Raw genomic sequence first — 19,218 nt, 5'->3', positions numbered from 1 at the left:
AGTTAAAAATGTCTTGTTGGTGGATGTGTTTCTTACAAACACGCAGCTTTTCTCTTCACAAGATGTTAATTGCTGGACTGGACTGGAGTGCTGTGGATTACTTGTGGATTATTGTGATGTTTTTATCAGCTGTTTGGCTATCATTCTGATGGCACCCATTCACTGCAGAGGATCCAAAGGTGCACAAGTGATGTAATCACTTTTACTACATTTCTCCAAATCTGTTCTGTTGAAGAAACAACCTCAGCTACATCTTGGATGGCCTGAGGGTTACATTTTACAGCACATTTTCAGCTAATATTCATTTTTGGGTGAACTATTCCTAGAAGTCATATATACCGTTTTCAATATATATACTGCTCTCTTTCCATGCAAACTCTATTATCTCTTTTAAAATTGACTTTCACTTTCTTTGAAAATCACCCACTACAAACCTGGTGTCAAAGCAAATTTCAAACTGCTAGCATGCGGCATCCAAATGACAGATGGCCATACGACTCCCCATGTGCTCACATTAGCGGGGGAAAGGCTTTGGCATTCATGCTCTTCACAGCACTTCAAAGAGTCCCGTGTCACATTTTGTCCAACAGACATTAGCAGGGCTTTGTAAACTGAGAGCGCGAGGGCGTCTCGCTCCCTCCTGGACTAGCAAGTGCTCTTGTGTTGATCTACCACAGATATTACAATAAACCCTCAGCACAAACACTGTACCTAACGTGCTAATGTCCTCTTCCTGCTCTCATTTTCTCTTTCCTCATATCATGTCATCTGCTTTTCAATTAGCCTCAGGAGGAACCCATAATCCCCTGGGGACCAGTAATTGATTTGTCATTTATGTGTGTGTGTGTGTCTGTGTGAGAGAGTGTTTTGTGAGATTTTCAGAAATACCAAATGTTTTTCAAAAGGCTGACATTGCAATTTAAGTTAATGAAAAAAGGAACATTACTGTATGTCATTATGGATGAGGTACAGATATATTCATTGTTGTAAATTACTGCTGTATTCTGCTACCAATAATCAATATTTATATTGATGAGTTGATGTGTGTTCAGGTTTAAGTCCCCACTGAAGAAACACACACACACACACACACACGTTTGTTTTTGTGAAAAGGTGTAATGTTTTTTTATATTCTATCGCCCTTCACCAACCCTACACCTAACCCTAACCCTCACAGTAATCTTTTAGAATTTTTACTTTCTCCAAAAAACTAATTCTGTATGATTTATAAGCATTTTGAAAAATGAGGACATGGGTTATGTCCTCATAAGTCACCCTCTCCTTGTAATACCTGTGTCATGTATGTCATTATACAGAGTTGTGTCCTCATATGTCACAAAAACAAGAGCACACACACACACAAAATGTATACAGTATAAAACCCAAAAGGAATGAATAAATATCACCAAAATAATGTCATATAATTTTGTGGAGTTTTTCATGTGGCAAAATGCTGAAACACAGCATTTTTGATAAAATGCCTATTAAAAACATTGACTGAAATCATTTTATAATATGGATATTACAGAGCCTGAAAGCAAAAACAGATTTTTTTTTGAGTGAAAAACATACTTCCCTGTAGCGTCTTTATTTTCTGAATAAATGTAAGGGGATGGTCATGATTTCCTCTCACTATATGTGTCTGGAACTGCATGAGAGTGAATAAATGATGAAAGAATTTTCATTACGGGGTAAAAATGCCTTTAAACACATGGTTAAAATGGATGAAATTGCTGATCCTTGATATGGAGGCTCTGAGGGGCTCCTCAGACCTTTGGCTGCCCAGAAAATATTACAATTTCACAGCTTTATTTCATTTTGGTGATTCTTGCCATGCTTTAACAGAGGAGCTACAGCACGGCTCTCTTCAGCTGATGGGGTTAGTAAGTGTTTTTTTGATGCTATACTCTGCAATCTGATTTAGGACTCGAGGAAGGTCATCGAGCATCAGTGGCCATCTCCAGATAAGAGCCACAATGGAGGAAAGTTAGCATAATAAAGTGAGTGACTGCTGCCCGCTCTGCCAAGGACACCTCGTATCTGCACCAGCGAGACGCGGTCCACATAGAGCTTCATTAAGATTAATGCAATGCAAGTTCTCGAATGAATGCTACAGACGAGAGAGATAAGGAGACAGATTTTCTGTCATGTATCCAGAATGACGTCCCGTGGTGCCAAACACTTCTTCAAAATAGATTTGACCTCTTTCTCTACGAGCTCTGCTTTGACCATGATAGGTTATATTCTTCAATATTATCAATGAGCTTCGCTATTAAACTGGAGCATTGTTTCCTTGTGCATGGCACATCCTTTACCTGAAGGGCTGCTTGTCTCTGTGGAGGAAAGATTTTTTTAGGTTAATCTCTTATGAGCTTGAGTTTCATGCAGAGCACAGCAGTAAAATCATGTTTAATATCACCATCACAAAACTATATACAGTGATAAAACAAACTATTACAGAAATATGATCATGAAGCTATTTCATAGCAATAATAATATAATTTTAAGGTATATGTTATGGAAGCTTGTTTCTGCCACATGATTAAAAAATAATAATAAAATGTGCGACTTTACCCAGAAATCAGACATTTATTTATTTATTTATTGTAATTCTTAATTTATATCTCACAATTCAGAATATAGATCACAGTTCTGAGAAGTCAGAATTATGAGATTTAAACTTGCAATTGCAAGATACAAATTCAGAATCGCAATATAATCTAAATTCTGAGAAAACTGGAATTGTGAGAAATAAGCGTGTGTACATTATGAGAAAAACAATCTGAATTGTGAAATAAAAAGTCAAAGAAAATTAGTTTTTTTATTCCATGGCAATTCTTAAAAAAAAAAAACCGAATTGCATATTGAAAATTTGGAATTGCAAGAAAGAAAATAAGAATCCTGATTTTTTTTCTTGCAGTTTTGAGTTTATATAACACAATTCTGAGTTTTCTTCTCTCAGTTGCAACTTAAATCTTGGAATTCTATCATTTTGTGAGAAATAAAAAGTTGTTTTGAGAAATTGTGAGATATTCTGATATAAAAATTCAATTACTTAAAAAATTGATAATAAAATAATAAAAGATTATCTATACAGCAGCATTAGTTTAAATAATAGTGTAATTTCGAACAGGATGTTCTGTTTGTCCAACTAATGGATCATGGGTAAACCTTCTTTCTAGCACTTACACAACTACATCTCAAGATGCATTGTGTGTGAAAGAGATGACGACTTTTATTGGGGCATTTCTAAAACAGATGCTAGACTCTGTCATTTGTTCTGTGAAAAGCTGTGTTTAAAACATTTCTCCATTAGGCCCGTCATCTTTAATACCTTCTCACTTTTGAAAGTTTCAAAGTGTGCTTTTTATGTTGTGGGAAAGAAAATCAATTCATCTCGAAAAACATGAAGTAGTTTGTTTCCAGGAAAATATCTATTGACTCATCAAGTCGAGTTATTTTGTGTGTCATACAGTATCACTCCAGACACAGGGTCTTGTTTTGCTTTCCATTTATTCAAGTACTTCTTAGATACAAAAAAAAAAAAAAACCTACCAGCCTAACTAAATATAAATAAGAATGAATACACAGATTACAAGCATAGATATTGCTCTGTGTGTGTTCACTGCTGGTTGTAAGCCACTGGATGGGTTAAATGCAGAACACAAATTCTGAATATGGGTCTCCATATTTGGCCACATGCCACTTTACTTTCCCTTTCGCATACTGTTCACTATATCAATTAAATATAAATGAACCTTTGTCAACATGATTGGTTGATTAGCATTAATGACAGCAGCAGATATTGATAGTGTATGTGGTACCTTTTCAAAAGGCACAACTTTGTACCTAAAGAGTTCATCTTGATACCTGAAAGGTACACATTTGTACCTAAATTGTACATCTTAGTACCTAAAAGGTACTTTTTTTCAGTATATTAGTATACCAAAATTTTTGTCAGGAAAATAAACAGATGTCCTAAAATAATGTCACACTGAAAATTTGTAGTGTCAAAACAACAGTTGCTTAATTTTTTAGAGACTAAATGCTGTCCACAACTTACATGAGAATTTTCCACTTTTCCAGACAGTGACTCGGACAGAACGAGGAGCCTTTGAAACAGGACAGGAGCCTGTTCAGACAAGTTTAAAAATAAACCTGATGGAAGTCGGACCAGTGCCATTCTGTAGGTCCACATCCTGTCTGTCTGCTGCCCTGCAGAGTAATCGGAGAGGTGGCACAGCACTCTCACTCTGTCTTTTTTCCTTCAGTTTCCCTGGGGAAATCAGAGTCGCCCTGCCTGGTGTCCCGTCCTCACAGCTGGCTGTGACAAGACCTCGTACCCAACCATGAAGCACGAAGAGACTTGGGAAGAGACAGCTGACTTCCATTGCAGTACACCAAGTAAAAAAAACCGAGCACCATCCACCCGAGCTGATCCGAGCCATTAGTCAATCTGTAGATGTGCACTGAGCTCTGAACCCATCAGACTCCAACTGCTGCATCTTCAGTGGCTCTCAACAGCTGTTTGCGATAAAGTTAGTTCATCCAAGAAAAAAAAAAAAATTCAGTCATCATTTACTCATATTGTTTCAAACACACATAATGTTATTTTTTTTCCCCCTGAAACAGAAAATACAAAATAATTATGTATCTTCATATACATGGTCAAATGTTTGGAGTTTTTTTTTTTTTTTTTTTTTAAACTTTTATTAATTACATTGAATTTGATCAAAAGTGACAATAAAGATAATTAACTTATACTTGAAGCTGAAACACAAAGCAGCACCTGAGCCAACTGGAAATGTTCTCACACCGTTTTTTCTCACCGTAAGTTTTTTTTTTTTTTTTAACAATCTTAGGATAAATCATTCTTACAGTAATGTTTATGAAGTGTTCTTATAACATATTTATGTTTGATATACGTTCTTATAATACTGAGAGAACTTTAAATAACATTCTAATCAAAACAAGAAAACATCTTAGAATATGAAAAGTAGGCATTCAAATAACGTCATATTTTAGTGAAAACAAAGTAGATAGAAAATAGAAAACTGAGAAATGTTTTTGTAACCTTTTAATAACATTCTAATCACATGGACATTTTAGCATTCTTAGAATATTAAAAATAAGCCTTCAAATAAATAACGTTATTTTGGGTAAAAATAAATGTTTCAAGAAATGTTTTTATAACCTTTAAATAACACTCTAAACACTATGAGAAAACTTTTCACTGGGGGCCAGTACCTTTTTAAAAGGTCATTTAAAAATGTTGTATGTTAGGTACAGTACTAACATGCACACTTATGGCACTAATATGTAACTTTAACGTACAAATATGGAACTTTTAGGCACAAAGGTGTACCTACTGCTCCACCGTTCTTTTTTTTGTGTGTGTGTGAGTGTGAGCAGCAAATCAGCATATTAGAATGATTTCTGAAGGACCACGTGACACTGGAGACTGGTGTAATGATGCTGAAAAGTCAGTTTTGATAACAGGAATAAATTACATTTTAGAATATATTCTAATAGAAAGATGTTATTTTAAATTGTAATTATATTTGACAATATAATTTTTTTCTACTGTATTTCTTATCAAATAAATGCAGATTTAGTGAGCAGAAGAGACTTTCTTTCAAAAACATAAAAAAACAAACAAACAAACAAAATCGTACCAACCTCAAACTTTTATATGTTAATCTTTTCTTCAGTATGAAGTATGTTCCAAAAAAATAAAAATAAAAAATAAATAATTTACTGAATTCATGAATTCCTATGCACTATATTCCAAGCATTGTGAAATTATTTTGGTGAGAAACAGACCAAAATGTAAGTTTACGGAGATGCTGTGATGCATAAGGATTGACATGACTGGAAGACTGGGAATACAGTGCATATAAGCCATATTAACTATTTTTATGAAATCGTTTTTGTGCTAGATATTGAAAATCTGTCATTTTGTGTTCCACAGAAGAAAGTCAGTCAGGTTTGGAACAACATGGTCAATCAACTGTTCCCAGGTTACATTCCACTAATTATCCTGGAAATACATTTACTCCTTTATTTTTCTGGAATATATGTACATTGGCAACTTACATCACACACCTGTAATCCAGAACATCTCAGTTTTTCACTGCCAAAGCAGCACTTGCCCCATCTGCCTGGAACATACGCGGTCCTGATGCAAACCTCTGGCAGGAGGAACCTCTTTAAGAAATATCCAGGGGTTGTTGAGCCATCTTACCTCCAGCGTCCTTGAATTATTCTTAGAAAATGTCCTTGTGGCTTTGACATGTTCATAATAATATTACGTTCGCCATGCATCCCTAGAGGAAACGTGTCACACGTGTATATGTGAATCAGATTAGATGAATAGCATCAGTGTGGACTATCTGTTCCCTATAGAAACATTTCAGATGTATAAGTGCGACTAGAGAAACCGACAATGTTTGACACCATGTAAAAGAGAATCAACTTCAACCCACATCTAATTCATCTCACAGAGAGAGCCTGGAAACAAGTTAGCCTGCAAATTAGATCTGCTGCATTCATATCGCGTAATATCTTGTAATATGCATAATATAGACTCAAATAGCTTTCGCCTCACAATTACATGATAGGACGTGTCTGCCACAAGCGTGTAGCAGAAAGTCTCTCGTCTTCATTTATATCATTTGAGCTTTCCAATTGAAGTTTTTCGTATAATTACTATTTCTTATTGCGTTTATAGCAAAAGTAGTCAATGTATCTGAAAAGCCAGTAAAGCATTTGTGAAAAAGCTGTGCCCATTAAATTTCAGAACTCAAAGGAAAACAGCTGAGGCTTAATTTGGATGTGATGAGAACAGCAGGATAAAGAATGTTTTGATTCTACTTCAACAAGTTAAGGGAATAGTTCTCCCAAAGAAGGAAATTGGTCATTATTTACTTAACTCATGCCGTTTCTTAACCATAATGATGGTAGTTTTCCCTGTTAAACTCAAATGAATAAATAACGAACCATATTCATTGAGGTTTTTTTTTTCCTGTACAAGGAAATCTGATGAGTTACATAAATATATCATGAGTAAACCAGGGTCATTGCTACTTAGAACTAAAATAAAATAATAAAAAGAAATAAAAAAATAATAAAATTTCCAATTTCATAATTGGAAATTAAATAAACATTAAAAAAAAAAATCCTTTTTTATAATTTTATTTCTTACTTATTTCATCTCAGCTAGTTGCAAAGATATAATTTTTCATTTATTATTTTTTTTATCGTTAACGTTAAGTACTATAATAAATAATATTAAAATTAAAATAAGTAGATATTGATATATATATATATATATATATATATATATATATATATATATATATATATATATATATATATATATATATATATATATATATATATATATGATAGCATCTCAATGATGCTAAAGTAATAATGTAGTCAACTATAACTGACAATTTGAACTTTTGTTTGAACATTTATTGAAAGATTCTGGAAAGTAGTTCAAAGGGATCAAATATGCCTGAGTTTTCTGTCTGCTAATAATTGGCATCAAACATCGCTTTTTAATGCCGTTACAAGAACATTTTACAGACAAACTCCCTTCTAAACAGGTGCACCAGGCTGGAATGAAAGAAAGGCCTAATTTTGTAAAACTGCAATGTGGTTTCAGAGACATCTGGGACAAAACAGACTTGACTATTGTATCAGCTTCATTTGGCTTGTGATCATCTCCACTGATACCACAGCATCACAGACAGTGTTGGACAGAGTTTAAATCGGTAGCTTTCATAGAGAATAATTACTCTTGCTTTATGCTTTGCACGGAGCTGTGGGTCTTAATCAAGAAATGATAAACATGAATCACACCAATTATTTACGGCGATATCTTTGATATCAATCAGCATTTTTATGGGGAGATGAAAGCACCATGAGATAATAAAATCATGATCAGTAAAAAAAAAAAAAAACACCCACTGAGTGTTTGAATCTAGTTGTGTGTGAGCAATGCAAACTGGTGTGAAAATCCTGCTGAATAAATTCACAAAGGAGAAAGCCTTGTTTTTTCCCAAGCTTCATGTCATGTGAGAACAGAGAAAACTGAACAGATCAACTTTGATCTTGTCCTATCTATGGCTAACGCATAAAACAATATATAAACAGTATATCATCTTTTTTGGACCAAATATATATTTTGTGAAATTGAATATATCTATATATTAGTTCAATCTTTGTATACCAAAATAGATTTAAAAATGTATTTCGGAGCAAGAAAATATATTTACAATCTTGTTGCCTACATTTAAGCTAGAGATCAAAACTAGATTTTTAATTATTTAATAATGCGTATTAAAAATGCAAACAAGTAAATGGAAAAATATATTTATTTTGCTAATTATTTGTGTGGCCATTCTTTGTATATTTTGAAATATATCTAAAATATGTTTGAAAATGCCATATGAATTGTCTTTTATTAATACAAAAGTAATAACAATGTATTTTATATTATTATTATTATATTTTATATACAAATATGTTCTATATTTATATCTTGTAGGTAGAAGATGTATTTGTGTGTCTCGGTTACCATAAACAGCTATATTTAGTAGAAAAAAATAATTATTTTGTAAAAAAAAAAATTGTATGGCAGCTTTTAGCAACTGCATGGAAGTTTCTTACCTTGAAATTTATTGTTAATGTTAAAAATGTGTATTTGGATAATAGAAGTTGAAAGGAAGAACAAGTGCACAAAATGGGGAAAACATCTTGTAAATATAGATTTTGGGATTTTGTAGGAAGTTATCAGGATGGAAGTTATCGAATTAAATATTCCACAATACATTAAATGTATGAAAATTATTCAAAATATAATTACTGAAATTATGTGCATAATCTAAAATGAATATTTAGGAGGCAGTTTGTGATGTCATAAACTGTTTCCACAACAAAGGGCCACCCGTGAGACGCTGTGAGCTGGAAGAGGAAAGAAACTCAGTTTGGCACCATTCTAATAATGCACGTGTTTATCCAAACGGCTGAGAAAGACGCCGATGAAGCAATTTCTGCTGCAGCAGGAACTTTTGTCTGCTTTCTCTTCAAAACTAGGTCCCGGGGATAAAGCAGAAGCAAATTGAAATTTAATAGTCAACAGGGACGAGGCACTTTCTGCATGTACAGTACAAAAGATATTTGTTAGTGTGCTGCTGTAAAGGCCTTAAACATCTTTACATCATGGGCTCTTTTCTCTCTCATTCTCTTTGCTCATGGCTGCTTTGCACCATTGACGACTGAGGAATAAAACTTAATGGGCGAAGAATTTGAGAATTTAAAGTCTCAGGATGAGAGCCCAAATGTCAAATTGAGCGAGTACAAGCGTCTGTGATTGAAGGTGATCAATCTGACAGTACAAAGAAAAGGTTTCGATGGATGCACATGCTATAATGAACTGTAATAGATGAAATGTCATATTGAACATGAGGAATACATTACCATTCATCACCGACACTTAATTTTAGCTACTGCAGCGTAGTTCTGCTTCCTTAACGTCATGGATTGGTGCAGTTTTAGGTTGCTTTATTCATTTGCTAGTTGTATTTTTCTTCCTTTTCTCAATGGAACGAGTGAATGAATAAAAATATCTAAAATGCACTGGATGAAATCTAAGTCCTTTACTTTGTGTCTACAATAGCATGTTATGCATGGTACTATAGGTCCATAGAAAATAAGAGAGAGTCAGACATATTAAAAAACAAATTTACGCTTTATAACTGTTCAATAGACAAAATGAAATGTTTTGACCTCATTGCTAAGATACAGGGAAACACAGTCAAATGCTTAAAATAATCATCACAATCTTGGCATCAGAACAGAAACAGATCATTCTGCTCCACAGAGGCAAGTATTGCATTGAAGGGGCTGGGAGAACATAAAACATAAAAAGTATATACTGCTTATCATCTTTTTTCCTCCCAAATAAATACTGGTATAAAAACATTTGGTTGGAAAATCACTGTAATCATTATTGGACGACAGGTGTTTGACGCACCGTCCCACCTGACAGATGCATCAAACATATGTTGCAATCATGAAAAATCACAAAGGAAATACATTTTTGTTTTTTAAAACCAGAGTTCTTTTCAAATAGCAGGCTAATATTCTAACACAGCCGTCTTCTCTTTCTTTTTCCATTCACACTTTCATGCATCCACACTAACACACTCACACCCAATGCATGTACGCTTCCTCCTGGATTAAAGATAAGGCTCCTCTTCTAAGTAACAAGATTGTGTTTCTGTAGAAGCAAAGACATCCTTGTTTTAATTTACATAATATGTACAAGACAGGTAGTCCAGTCTGGGAAGTGTTTCCTTCACTTTACAGTATCTCTAAGTCACTCCCACTGTCTTTATTTGTACAGTTCCAGCTGGAATGTGAGTTGTGGCAAAACAGAAAAGTAATCCATTTCCATGTCATTTAATGGAGCAACCGGGAACCCCTGAAATACGGCACGATGCCCAACAGATGATGTTACCAGAACAGAGGTGCAAGATGATAATGGTAGAGTTTATGGTACTAACGTAGTACACCACAACATACGTCCACTTCGGGTGACCATATGTCCTCTTTTTCCTGGATGGGATTTTTAAATTGCCTAAAATATGCAGGTTTTGGCTTTGTTTACCAATTGACGTGCTCTTTACAGTCTTCATATGCTATATGGACGCGTATTTGCATTGCTTTGACTGTTACCTGTAGATCCCGCCTCTCGGGAGCCACGATTGGTCGATGACGTACAATGCCTGCACACTATTGGTCAAACTACTTTTCCATCTATACATTCAGCAAGCATGAAAACAAAAGCAAAACAAAACCATTTTAGGCAACTTAGAAATGAAAAAGAGGAAGTATAGTGACCCTAATATAGGATACAGCCAATAGGCTTCAAGAACAAATGTGGGTCATTCCTGCTATGCTGGACATTTTCATGTCCTCTAAAAATTGTAATTGCATCTTCGCTTTCTGTTCTGTTAGTTATTTGTAAAATGCTTGACACCATCCTCCAGGAAGTGACATCATTTTGGAGGGAAAACAACATTCTCTTTGACTGAATCACAAAAAACTGTTCAGTGTAAATTTCTGATCTCGGTGTTAACATCGGAAACCTGATAGGAAACCCAATATGAAAACCATGGTCTGTGTAAAACAGCACTGATAATTGATCTCACAGCGGTCAGTGAATTTCAGAGTAAAACCGGCATGGCATGATGGGTTCTTTCATCGTAACACCGAACGATCAAGAACCGCTTTAAAGATTCACAATAGAGAAGCTGTCAAGTGAGGGTCATATTATCATTTACAATTCAAATGCGCCAGCTCACCTTGAGGAATTAAATTTTGGCAATTTTATATAAAGCAATTATCGCTGACTTCACGGGGCTGGAGTCCTTCAGAAATGCCTTATTAGAAAGAGATTTTAATGCTCAGAAATTCCGATGGTTTCTCGAATCCATTTAAGGGATGCTGTTTTTCGTTTAATTACTTCTGGTTATGGGACAACACCGATCCTTATGAGCATGCGTGCTGTTGAGTCACTAAAACTTGATGTTTCTTTCTCATTTGAGACGTTAGAATTTAAAGGGTTGAGATCACAAAAAGCCTGAAATATCAGATTTTTCTTTTTTTTGCCTCACAATAACATCATGTTTGATTATTCCAAATACATTGACCGTACACTACAATGATGATTCTTGAAAATGACAAACCCAAGAGTCTTTTAACCCAGTTCATGACGAAGACAGAGTCCTCTCCTGAGAGTCTGTAGTCCATCACGCTCCCATATATCTGTGATTCGGTCTGGCCATGAGTTCATGTTGGGGGTAGAGCGTACGCCCCCCGGGAACGTTTGCTGAGGAAAGCAGTCCATCTCCGGCTCACTGCGGTAGGGTGCGGATGTCTGACAGAGGGGCTGCAGGCACGGAAGGAAGGAGGCCAGCGGATGGGACGACACAGCGTTCTCGTGCCCCCAGCCCCTCCAGGGCTTGGGATGGGGGCTCAAAGCCCCTGTTCATGTGCATAGGCTGGTGAGCCTGGCAGTAGTCCACGATGGGCTGCTCGTACCTGTAGAATGCCAATGTGCCCATCTGTTGAGGGGCCTGAGAGAGAGAAAACACAGAGAGGACGATGGTTAGCATTAATGCTGGATTTCAGAGAGAGATTTGCTGTAGGATCAAGGATGACAGCTGTGTCTTGTCTTCAGTGTTGGAGGTTTTTAATGAATAATTTCATCAGTCATTCCAATGCAATCATTCATATATATATATATATATATATATATATATATATATATATATATATATATATATATATATATATATTATAACTAATACTAATAGTAATACTAATCATACATTAAGTTAAGATTTATTTACAGTAGGAAAATAACAAAATATCTTCATGGAACATGATCTTTCTTAATAACCTAAAGATTTTTGGCATAAAAGAAAAATCTATAATTTTGACCCATAAAATGTTTTTTTGGCTATTGATAAAAATACACCCCAGAGACTTAAGACTGGTTTTGTGCTCCAGTGCTATATATATATATATAAACTAGAATACTACAAATATATTAATTATTATTATTATTAAATATGTTACTACTACTACTACTACTTATTATTATTGTTATTGTAAAGGACAAGACTAATACATACATCAAAATCTCTCTCTCTCTCTCACACACAGAGAGATGACTATTAAGTAGATATATATAATAATACAGAAATATGTAAACCAATAATAAATGTCATCGATATTGAAAAATATTCAAAAAGTTTAAATCACACACGCACACACACACACACACACACACACACACACACACACACACACACAAACATACAATTACTGGTGGTACATTGGATGTTATTATATACATTCTGGCTTTTTGGCAGTGTATTCATGTCATAATCATGTCTTGAAAGATTGTAAATCATCAGGAAAAAATGGATACGGATCTGAGCCTTAGTGTGAACCCTTAAAAAGTGTCAGTGTTCAAACGAGTGCAGTGCGCACGGATAAAACCTATCTAAAGTGTGTGAAATGTATTTTCAGTGGACTGCAAATGAGTTCCCCTCTCTCATAAGAGCTCTGCAATCAACCCCATAAATACATTCTCCATTTGTAGCAAGAGGCCAATCAAAAGTTTAACACACAGCAAATGGAATGAGATTGGTAAACTGGCCACCCGCTCGCTCTCCTGAACGGTGCCAATACAACTAGCATTCACAAATCAGAGGAAACACATCTGCCAGGTGGAGGATGGTGGGGAATGCTAATAATATTAAACATGGCATCCAGATCAGAAGATCAGACTGAAAGGGTGTTACCGTTTCAGCAATTAACATCACATCCACATTTAGATTTTTTCCCTTCAACAACCTTCACAAAAGAAACCCTTCCTCCTTTGAGTCTAATTTGGTTGTAATTAGTACCTTCAGAATGCAGAATGTGATAACATCATTTAGAGTTCATCATTAGAGTAGCCAGGGCTGACGAATGAACCATTTTACCACTTACAGAGAGCTGTGTCAGTTTAATCAGGAGGGGATCGGGGATGATGGTGTTTAAAGTGGAGCTGAAGTCCACAAACAGGATCCTTACATTAGACCATTTGTGAAGGGTACTGCGAATTATATAAAAGTTACTGCTGAGGATTTGGCAGACCCTTCCCATTCTTCCCTAAGTATCTGTGTGTGTGTGTGTGTGTGTGTGTGTTGTTGCTGGGAAATCAAGGATAGTGAGCCAAACTGCAGTACGTTTGACATTTAAAGCACAGAAAGCATGACACAAACAGGGTTTAGCACACACACTGACATACATGTGTGAAGCTCACATCTTCATAAGCAACATCAACACATGACAGCGGTTGTAGAGCTGATTTATATGCAGTCCCGGGCTCTAGAGAGGAAGAGCTTACATACTACTGCTTTTATTCTCTTTAATAGAGGGCTTGACTCCATTAAGTGGAGAGCACTTATTGCATTACAGCCATTTTGCTGATACTGTGCGTCTGGCTTCCACCATCCCAACCTCTGCCTCACTGCTTCTTTGAATTGTATATAATTATGTGCTAATTAAGTAATATCAGCTCCTGACTGTTTTAAAGGAAGCACACCCAGCAATAATTCGTGAGATTAGCAGGTACGTTTGAGAAACAACCAACTGCACATGATGCTGTCAGCTTTGCAATATATTCAAATAGACAACCGTAAATTGTAATAATATTCAACAATTTTGCCAAAGGCAATGTTTCTGATTTTCATTTAGCTTACGTTAAAATAGTAAAAAAAAAAAAAAAAACTTAAAAGAGTTAAAAAGAATCAAATTAACTAAAACTGAAAACTAAAACTTAATAAAAACTATATAGAAATATTGCTAAATAAATATAAGAATAATAAAAATGACAGTCACAACAAATTTACTAAAACTGTAAATAAATTGACTGATAAAAAACATGAACAATATTATTATTTACTACATTTATTACTTTTAATTTAGAAAATTTTAATTATTATTATTTTTATTAATAGTAGATGTTATAGTTAAATACAATAAAATACTATAATATTAACATAACAAAATGATGCCATAAGCATGCCTTTCTTCAGACAGCATTATATATATATATATATAGTGATAGTGAAGTGACATTCAGCCAAGTATGGTGACCCATACTCAGAATTTGTGCTCTGCATTTAACCCATCCGAAATGCACACACACAGAGCAGTGAACACACACACACACACACACACACACACACACGCACGCACACACGCACGCACGCACACACGCACGCACACACGCGCGCACACACGCACGCACACACGCACACACACACGCACACACACACGCACACACACACACGCAGTGGGCAGCCATTTATGCTGCGGCGCCCGGGGAGCAGTTGGGGGTTCGATGCCTTGCTCAAGGGCACCTAAGTCGTGGTATTGAGGGTGGAGAGAGAACTGTACATGCACTCCCCACACCCACAATTCCTTCCGGCCCGAGACTAGAACCCACAACCCTTCGATTGGGAGTCCAACCCTCTAACCATTAGGCCACGACTTCCCCCATATTTATATGATATTATAACATATAAAAAATAAATAAATAAACAATAAAATTGCTACTACAACTAATACTATCTAAAATAAAATCTATTAAAATATTACAAAAATAAAAAATATACAAAAACTATAACAGTATATCATAATATCAAAATAAATTATATACAGTATATTACTATATGTATATTAAAAAAATAATAAAAAAAATAAGCATCATCACAAATGAACTCATTTCTGAAAGAAAACGTAATGATAAATGCTACAAGCAATGCACTGATTGGTATGACATATCTAATGATGCACAAGCTAATGTAAACAGGGACTGATATAATGCTTTTGTCAATTACACTTTGAAATGTCTTCAATGACATCACAGGAACAGGTTCCTCTGAGCAATTAAGAAAGACAGAGGAGCGCCTTTCCAGAGCTAGGAGAACTGAAACACAATCTGCTGCGATTGATTAGCAGCACCTCGGCCATCTGTGAACTCTCTAAAGTGATTGCGTTAAACCCGTGTATGCAAACACCATGCAAACACTGCAGAGTGAAGAAGCATCGGCCAGAGACATGCTGCATGTTCCATCAGCCCGCAATTGAATTGTGCTGCATTACCCAACAGAAGACAGATCGATTTACGATGAACACTTGTCAGATTAAATATGGCCCTGCCTCCCAGTTGCAATGATGGTGACTGAGATATGTTCATGAAATTGACTTTAGGAAGTGGGCAGAAGAGTGTGTGTCTGTAATAGCACTCCATTTGTGCGTTTACGTCCATTTCCCATCCTGATTCATTCAGCATACGGCATTTGTAGAGTGGCCCCAAAAAGTGTTTAAACACTTAAAACTGAATGCAGTGCATTAGTGTGAGGAAAGACAGACATTGTCTGTGTGTTTTCAGGTCATTTTTAATAAATCATATTTACATAAAATATTAAAAGGGGGCAAGAAGTGTCCACAATGGAAGCACATGTGGAGTTAAAAGCATACTTACCAAGACTTCACATAAAATGATAAATCAATAGATCTATTTTTCAAAATGAGGGCAAGATGTATTTTTTAAAGCCTCTTCACTAACTTCACTTCTCCTTATGTTTGCTCATTGTCTTTGAATCAGCTGCTGTTTGGTGATTTTTGATGGATGTATGAAGTCAGAGGAAGCACAGGTGCACACAATTAAATTAACTAACAACGAACATAGTCACTCAATGCTTTTTGTTTGAAAACCTGATCTATTGTTTTGACATCTCCAACCTAAAAAAACAAACAAACATCAACAACAACCTTGCAAACACCTGGATGGTTGTGGGCAGGTGCGTAGGCCACAGTGAAGAAAAAAAAAATTATCTATCTATATATATATATATATATATATATATATTAGGGGTGTAACGGTTCACAAAATTCACGGTTCGGTTCGGTTCAATACACTGATGTCACGGTTCGGTTCGGTACGGTTCGGTACGTTTTAGATACAGCAAAAAGAAAAAATTGGCAGATAAATTTCCTTGATTTTTTAAAAAATGTTTTATTTATTAAAACTAACAAAGTATGTGTTTTTTTTTTACATTGAACAATGATGGAGCTATTCTTTACCCATCTTCTATGGTGTTTTCTTAGCAGCATACTGTATAAAACAAAAATAGCTCCTTATAAATTTTTTTTTTTAAATTAAATGTAATATTGTTGTAGTGGTTATGAACAAATACAAAGATGTAACTCTTTTTATATGGAACTCTATAACTCTTTATATTTAGTGTGTTTTTACTCAATTGGTTCTCTATTTGGGCTTATGTTTTTTGGAACAAAGCAGGAATTACGGTCTGTCTGAAATGGGCTCGTGAAGGAATATTGTAATGGGGCTCAATTACATTAAGCATGTTCTTAAAACCTGCGTTTTCCACTACAGAGTAAGGTCTCATATCCGCGGCTATAACGTAAATGCACCATTCGCTGCGGTGATGTCCGTATACGGAGCCCGGGACGTCACCTGTAGGAGAAAAAAAATCAATCCGTGGCGACGGTTTTGCAATCCGTCCCCTCAGTTTATAAACTGTACTCACGAATTCATAAACTGTTCACTCGATTTAACAAATCGTGCCCACGGATTAACAAACCGTGCCCACGAATTTCCAATCCGTGCACTTAGATTTTGTAAACCGTACCCTCGGTTTTTGAATCCGTACCCACGAATTCATAATCCGTGCGCACGCTTTCGCAATCCGTTCCCTCGGATTTGTAAACCGTACTCACGGATTCATGCAGCAAACTCCTACGTGTTAACATACAGTTTTATTGAATATTATTATGTGGAATAGGTTTACAGCAAAGTGTCTTAAGTGATTCTCTATCAAGTGTAGTACGAGGTGGAATACAAAGATTTAATAAGAAAGATGCGCATTAAAATCTTGTTCAATTGCTGATAATCTATAATAGCACTTGATTATTATTGTGCAATAAACCTGGCATTGTGACTGACTCTGGAGTAATTTTTTCCTCTTTTGTAAGTTATTTTGGATAAAAGATTCTTATGCATAACCTGTTTAATAATATATAATAATGATACAAATAAAAATAAAGTTATTTTTTATAATTTTAATTTGTAGGCTAAATAAATGAGTACAAGACAGTAAAAATATTTGTCATAAAATAATTTGTGAATTGCTTTATTTTTAAATAACCTTTGGACAGTTTTGGAAATGCTTGTGTACAATTCTTTCTTAACATGAAGACTTATTTTTGTGATTTTATTATACTAAGCTCCACCCACCTCACCCCACCTGCCGGAGTTAGATGCATGTTTCACTGTTAAGTGTAAAATGCGTGTCAGTTTTCAAATCCGAGGGAACGGATTGCGAAAGCGTGCGCACGGATTATGAATTCGTGGGTACGGATTCAAAAACCGAGGGTACGGTTTATCTAAACGCACGGACTGGGAATTCGTGGGCACGGTTTGTTAATCCTGGGTACGATTTGTTAAACCGAGTGAACAGTTTATTAATTCATGAGCACGGTTTATAAACTGAGGGGACGGATTGCAAAACCGTCGCCACGGATTGATGTTTTTCTCTCCTACAGGTGACGTGCGGGGCTCCGTACCGAGCCTTCAGCGCGTACTGAGTGAGCGAGCGCCTGACTGAGTAGCCTAACATAAACATATAAGTTGGTGTTTTTTTTTCTTCGGGGGTGTCAGGGGCATTGCCTGTTACGTCGTTTGGGTAATTGGGCTACCTTGTTGAACGCATAACATTATATTTCACACACCTTTTTTATTTTCCAAATTTAATTAATTAGTCCAACGAACCGTTCGGTACATAATGCGTACCGCGTACCGAACCGAAAGCCTCGTACCGAACGGTTCAATACGAATACGCGTATCGTTACACCCCTAATATATATATATATATATATATATATATATATATATATATATATATATATATATATATATATATATATATATATGATATTTAATAAATGCATTATTTAAGATTTAATGATTAATAAATATGAAGATATTAAGTAATATATATATATATACATTTATTAACTTGAAAATGTGCTTGTGCTACTGAAATGTTTTGTCTTTTGTTATTAATTTATTTAAATTTTATTTAAACAATGTTTGTGTCTAATTCAATGATATTCATACAGTTTTAAGTGTAACTTACGTGTTCAAATACCTTTCAGGGCCACTGTAACCTCTAAATGAAGAAAACGATTATGCAAATCTGCCAAGTAGGGGGTCCCACATTAAGGGCCTGTAGAACGACTTCAAGGCTCAGTTTGCTTAATTACTTGGATGGAAATAAATAAGTGAAAATGTTGTCTTAGAAGCATTTAAATGAGCGTATGGCACTATTGTATTGAACAAATTGCCACTTTTCGCATGTTTACAACTGTGTTGAGAGAGGACGCCTCTAGACTTCAAGCAGCATTTCAAACACGTAATCTCTTGCTAATTTCCTTGTTTTGCAAGTCCTTTTATGTGCCTCAATTATGACCGTATTCTGGCAATTTAACAAAAGTGTCTTTTTGTATGTTCTCCAAGGCTTTCACGTGTGTTTTGAATGCTACCGCGTTTGCATG

The 19,218-nt window shown here is 35.4% G+C and overlaps 1 protein-coding gene across 2 annotated transcripts in view; it reads right to left on the bottom strand.

The window, feature by feature from the left end:
* Nucleotides 1–9,762: 9,762 nt before the first annotated feature.
* Nucleotides 9,763–19,218, bottom strand: part of LOC113052701 (leucine-rich repeat transmembrane neuronal protein 4-like) — a 104,332-nt gene continuing 94,876 nt past the window's right edge. Inside the window, exon 3 of one of the 2 annotated variants that reach the window (XM_026217111.1) lies at nucleotides 9,763–12,152. In XM_026217111.1, coding sequence (XP_026072896.1) covers nucleotides 11,931–12,152 — 222 coding nt within the window. In that variant the 3' untranslated portion in view covers nucleotides 9,763–11,930. The remainder of the gene's footprint in view (nucleotides 12,153–19,218) is intronic. The other variant, XM_026217112.1, reaches the window with a different exon arrangement.

This window comes from Carassius auratus, chromosome 33 (genome assembly GCF_003368295.1).
Source record: "Carassius auratus strain Wakin chromosome 33, ASM336829v1, whole genome shotgun sequence".
In the NCBI taxonomy this organism is placed as follows: domain Eukaryota; kingdom Metazoa; phylum Chordata; class Actinopteri; order Cypriniformes; family Cyprinidae; genus Carassius; species Carassius auratus.
This window is presented reverse-complemented; position numbering and strand designations above follow the sequence as displayed.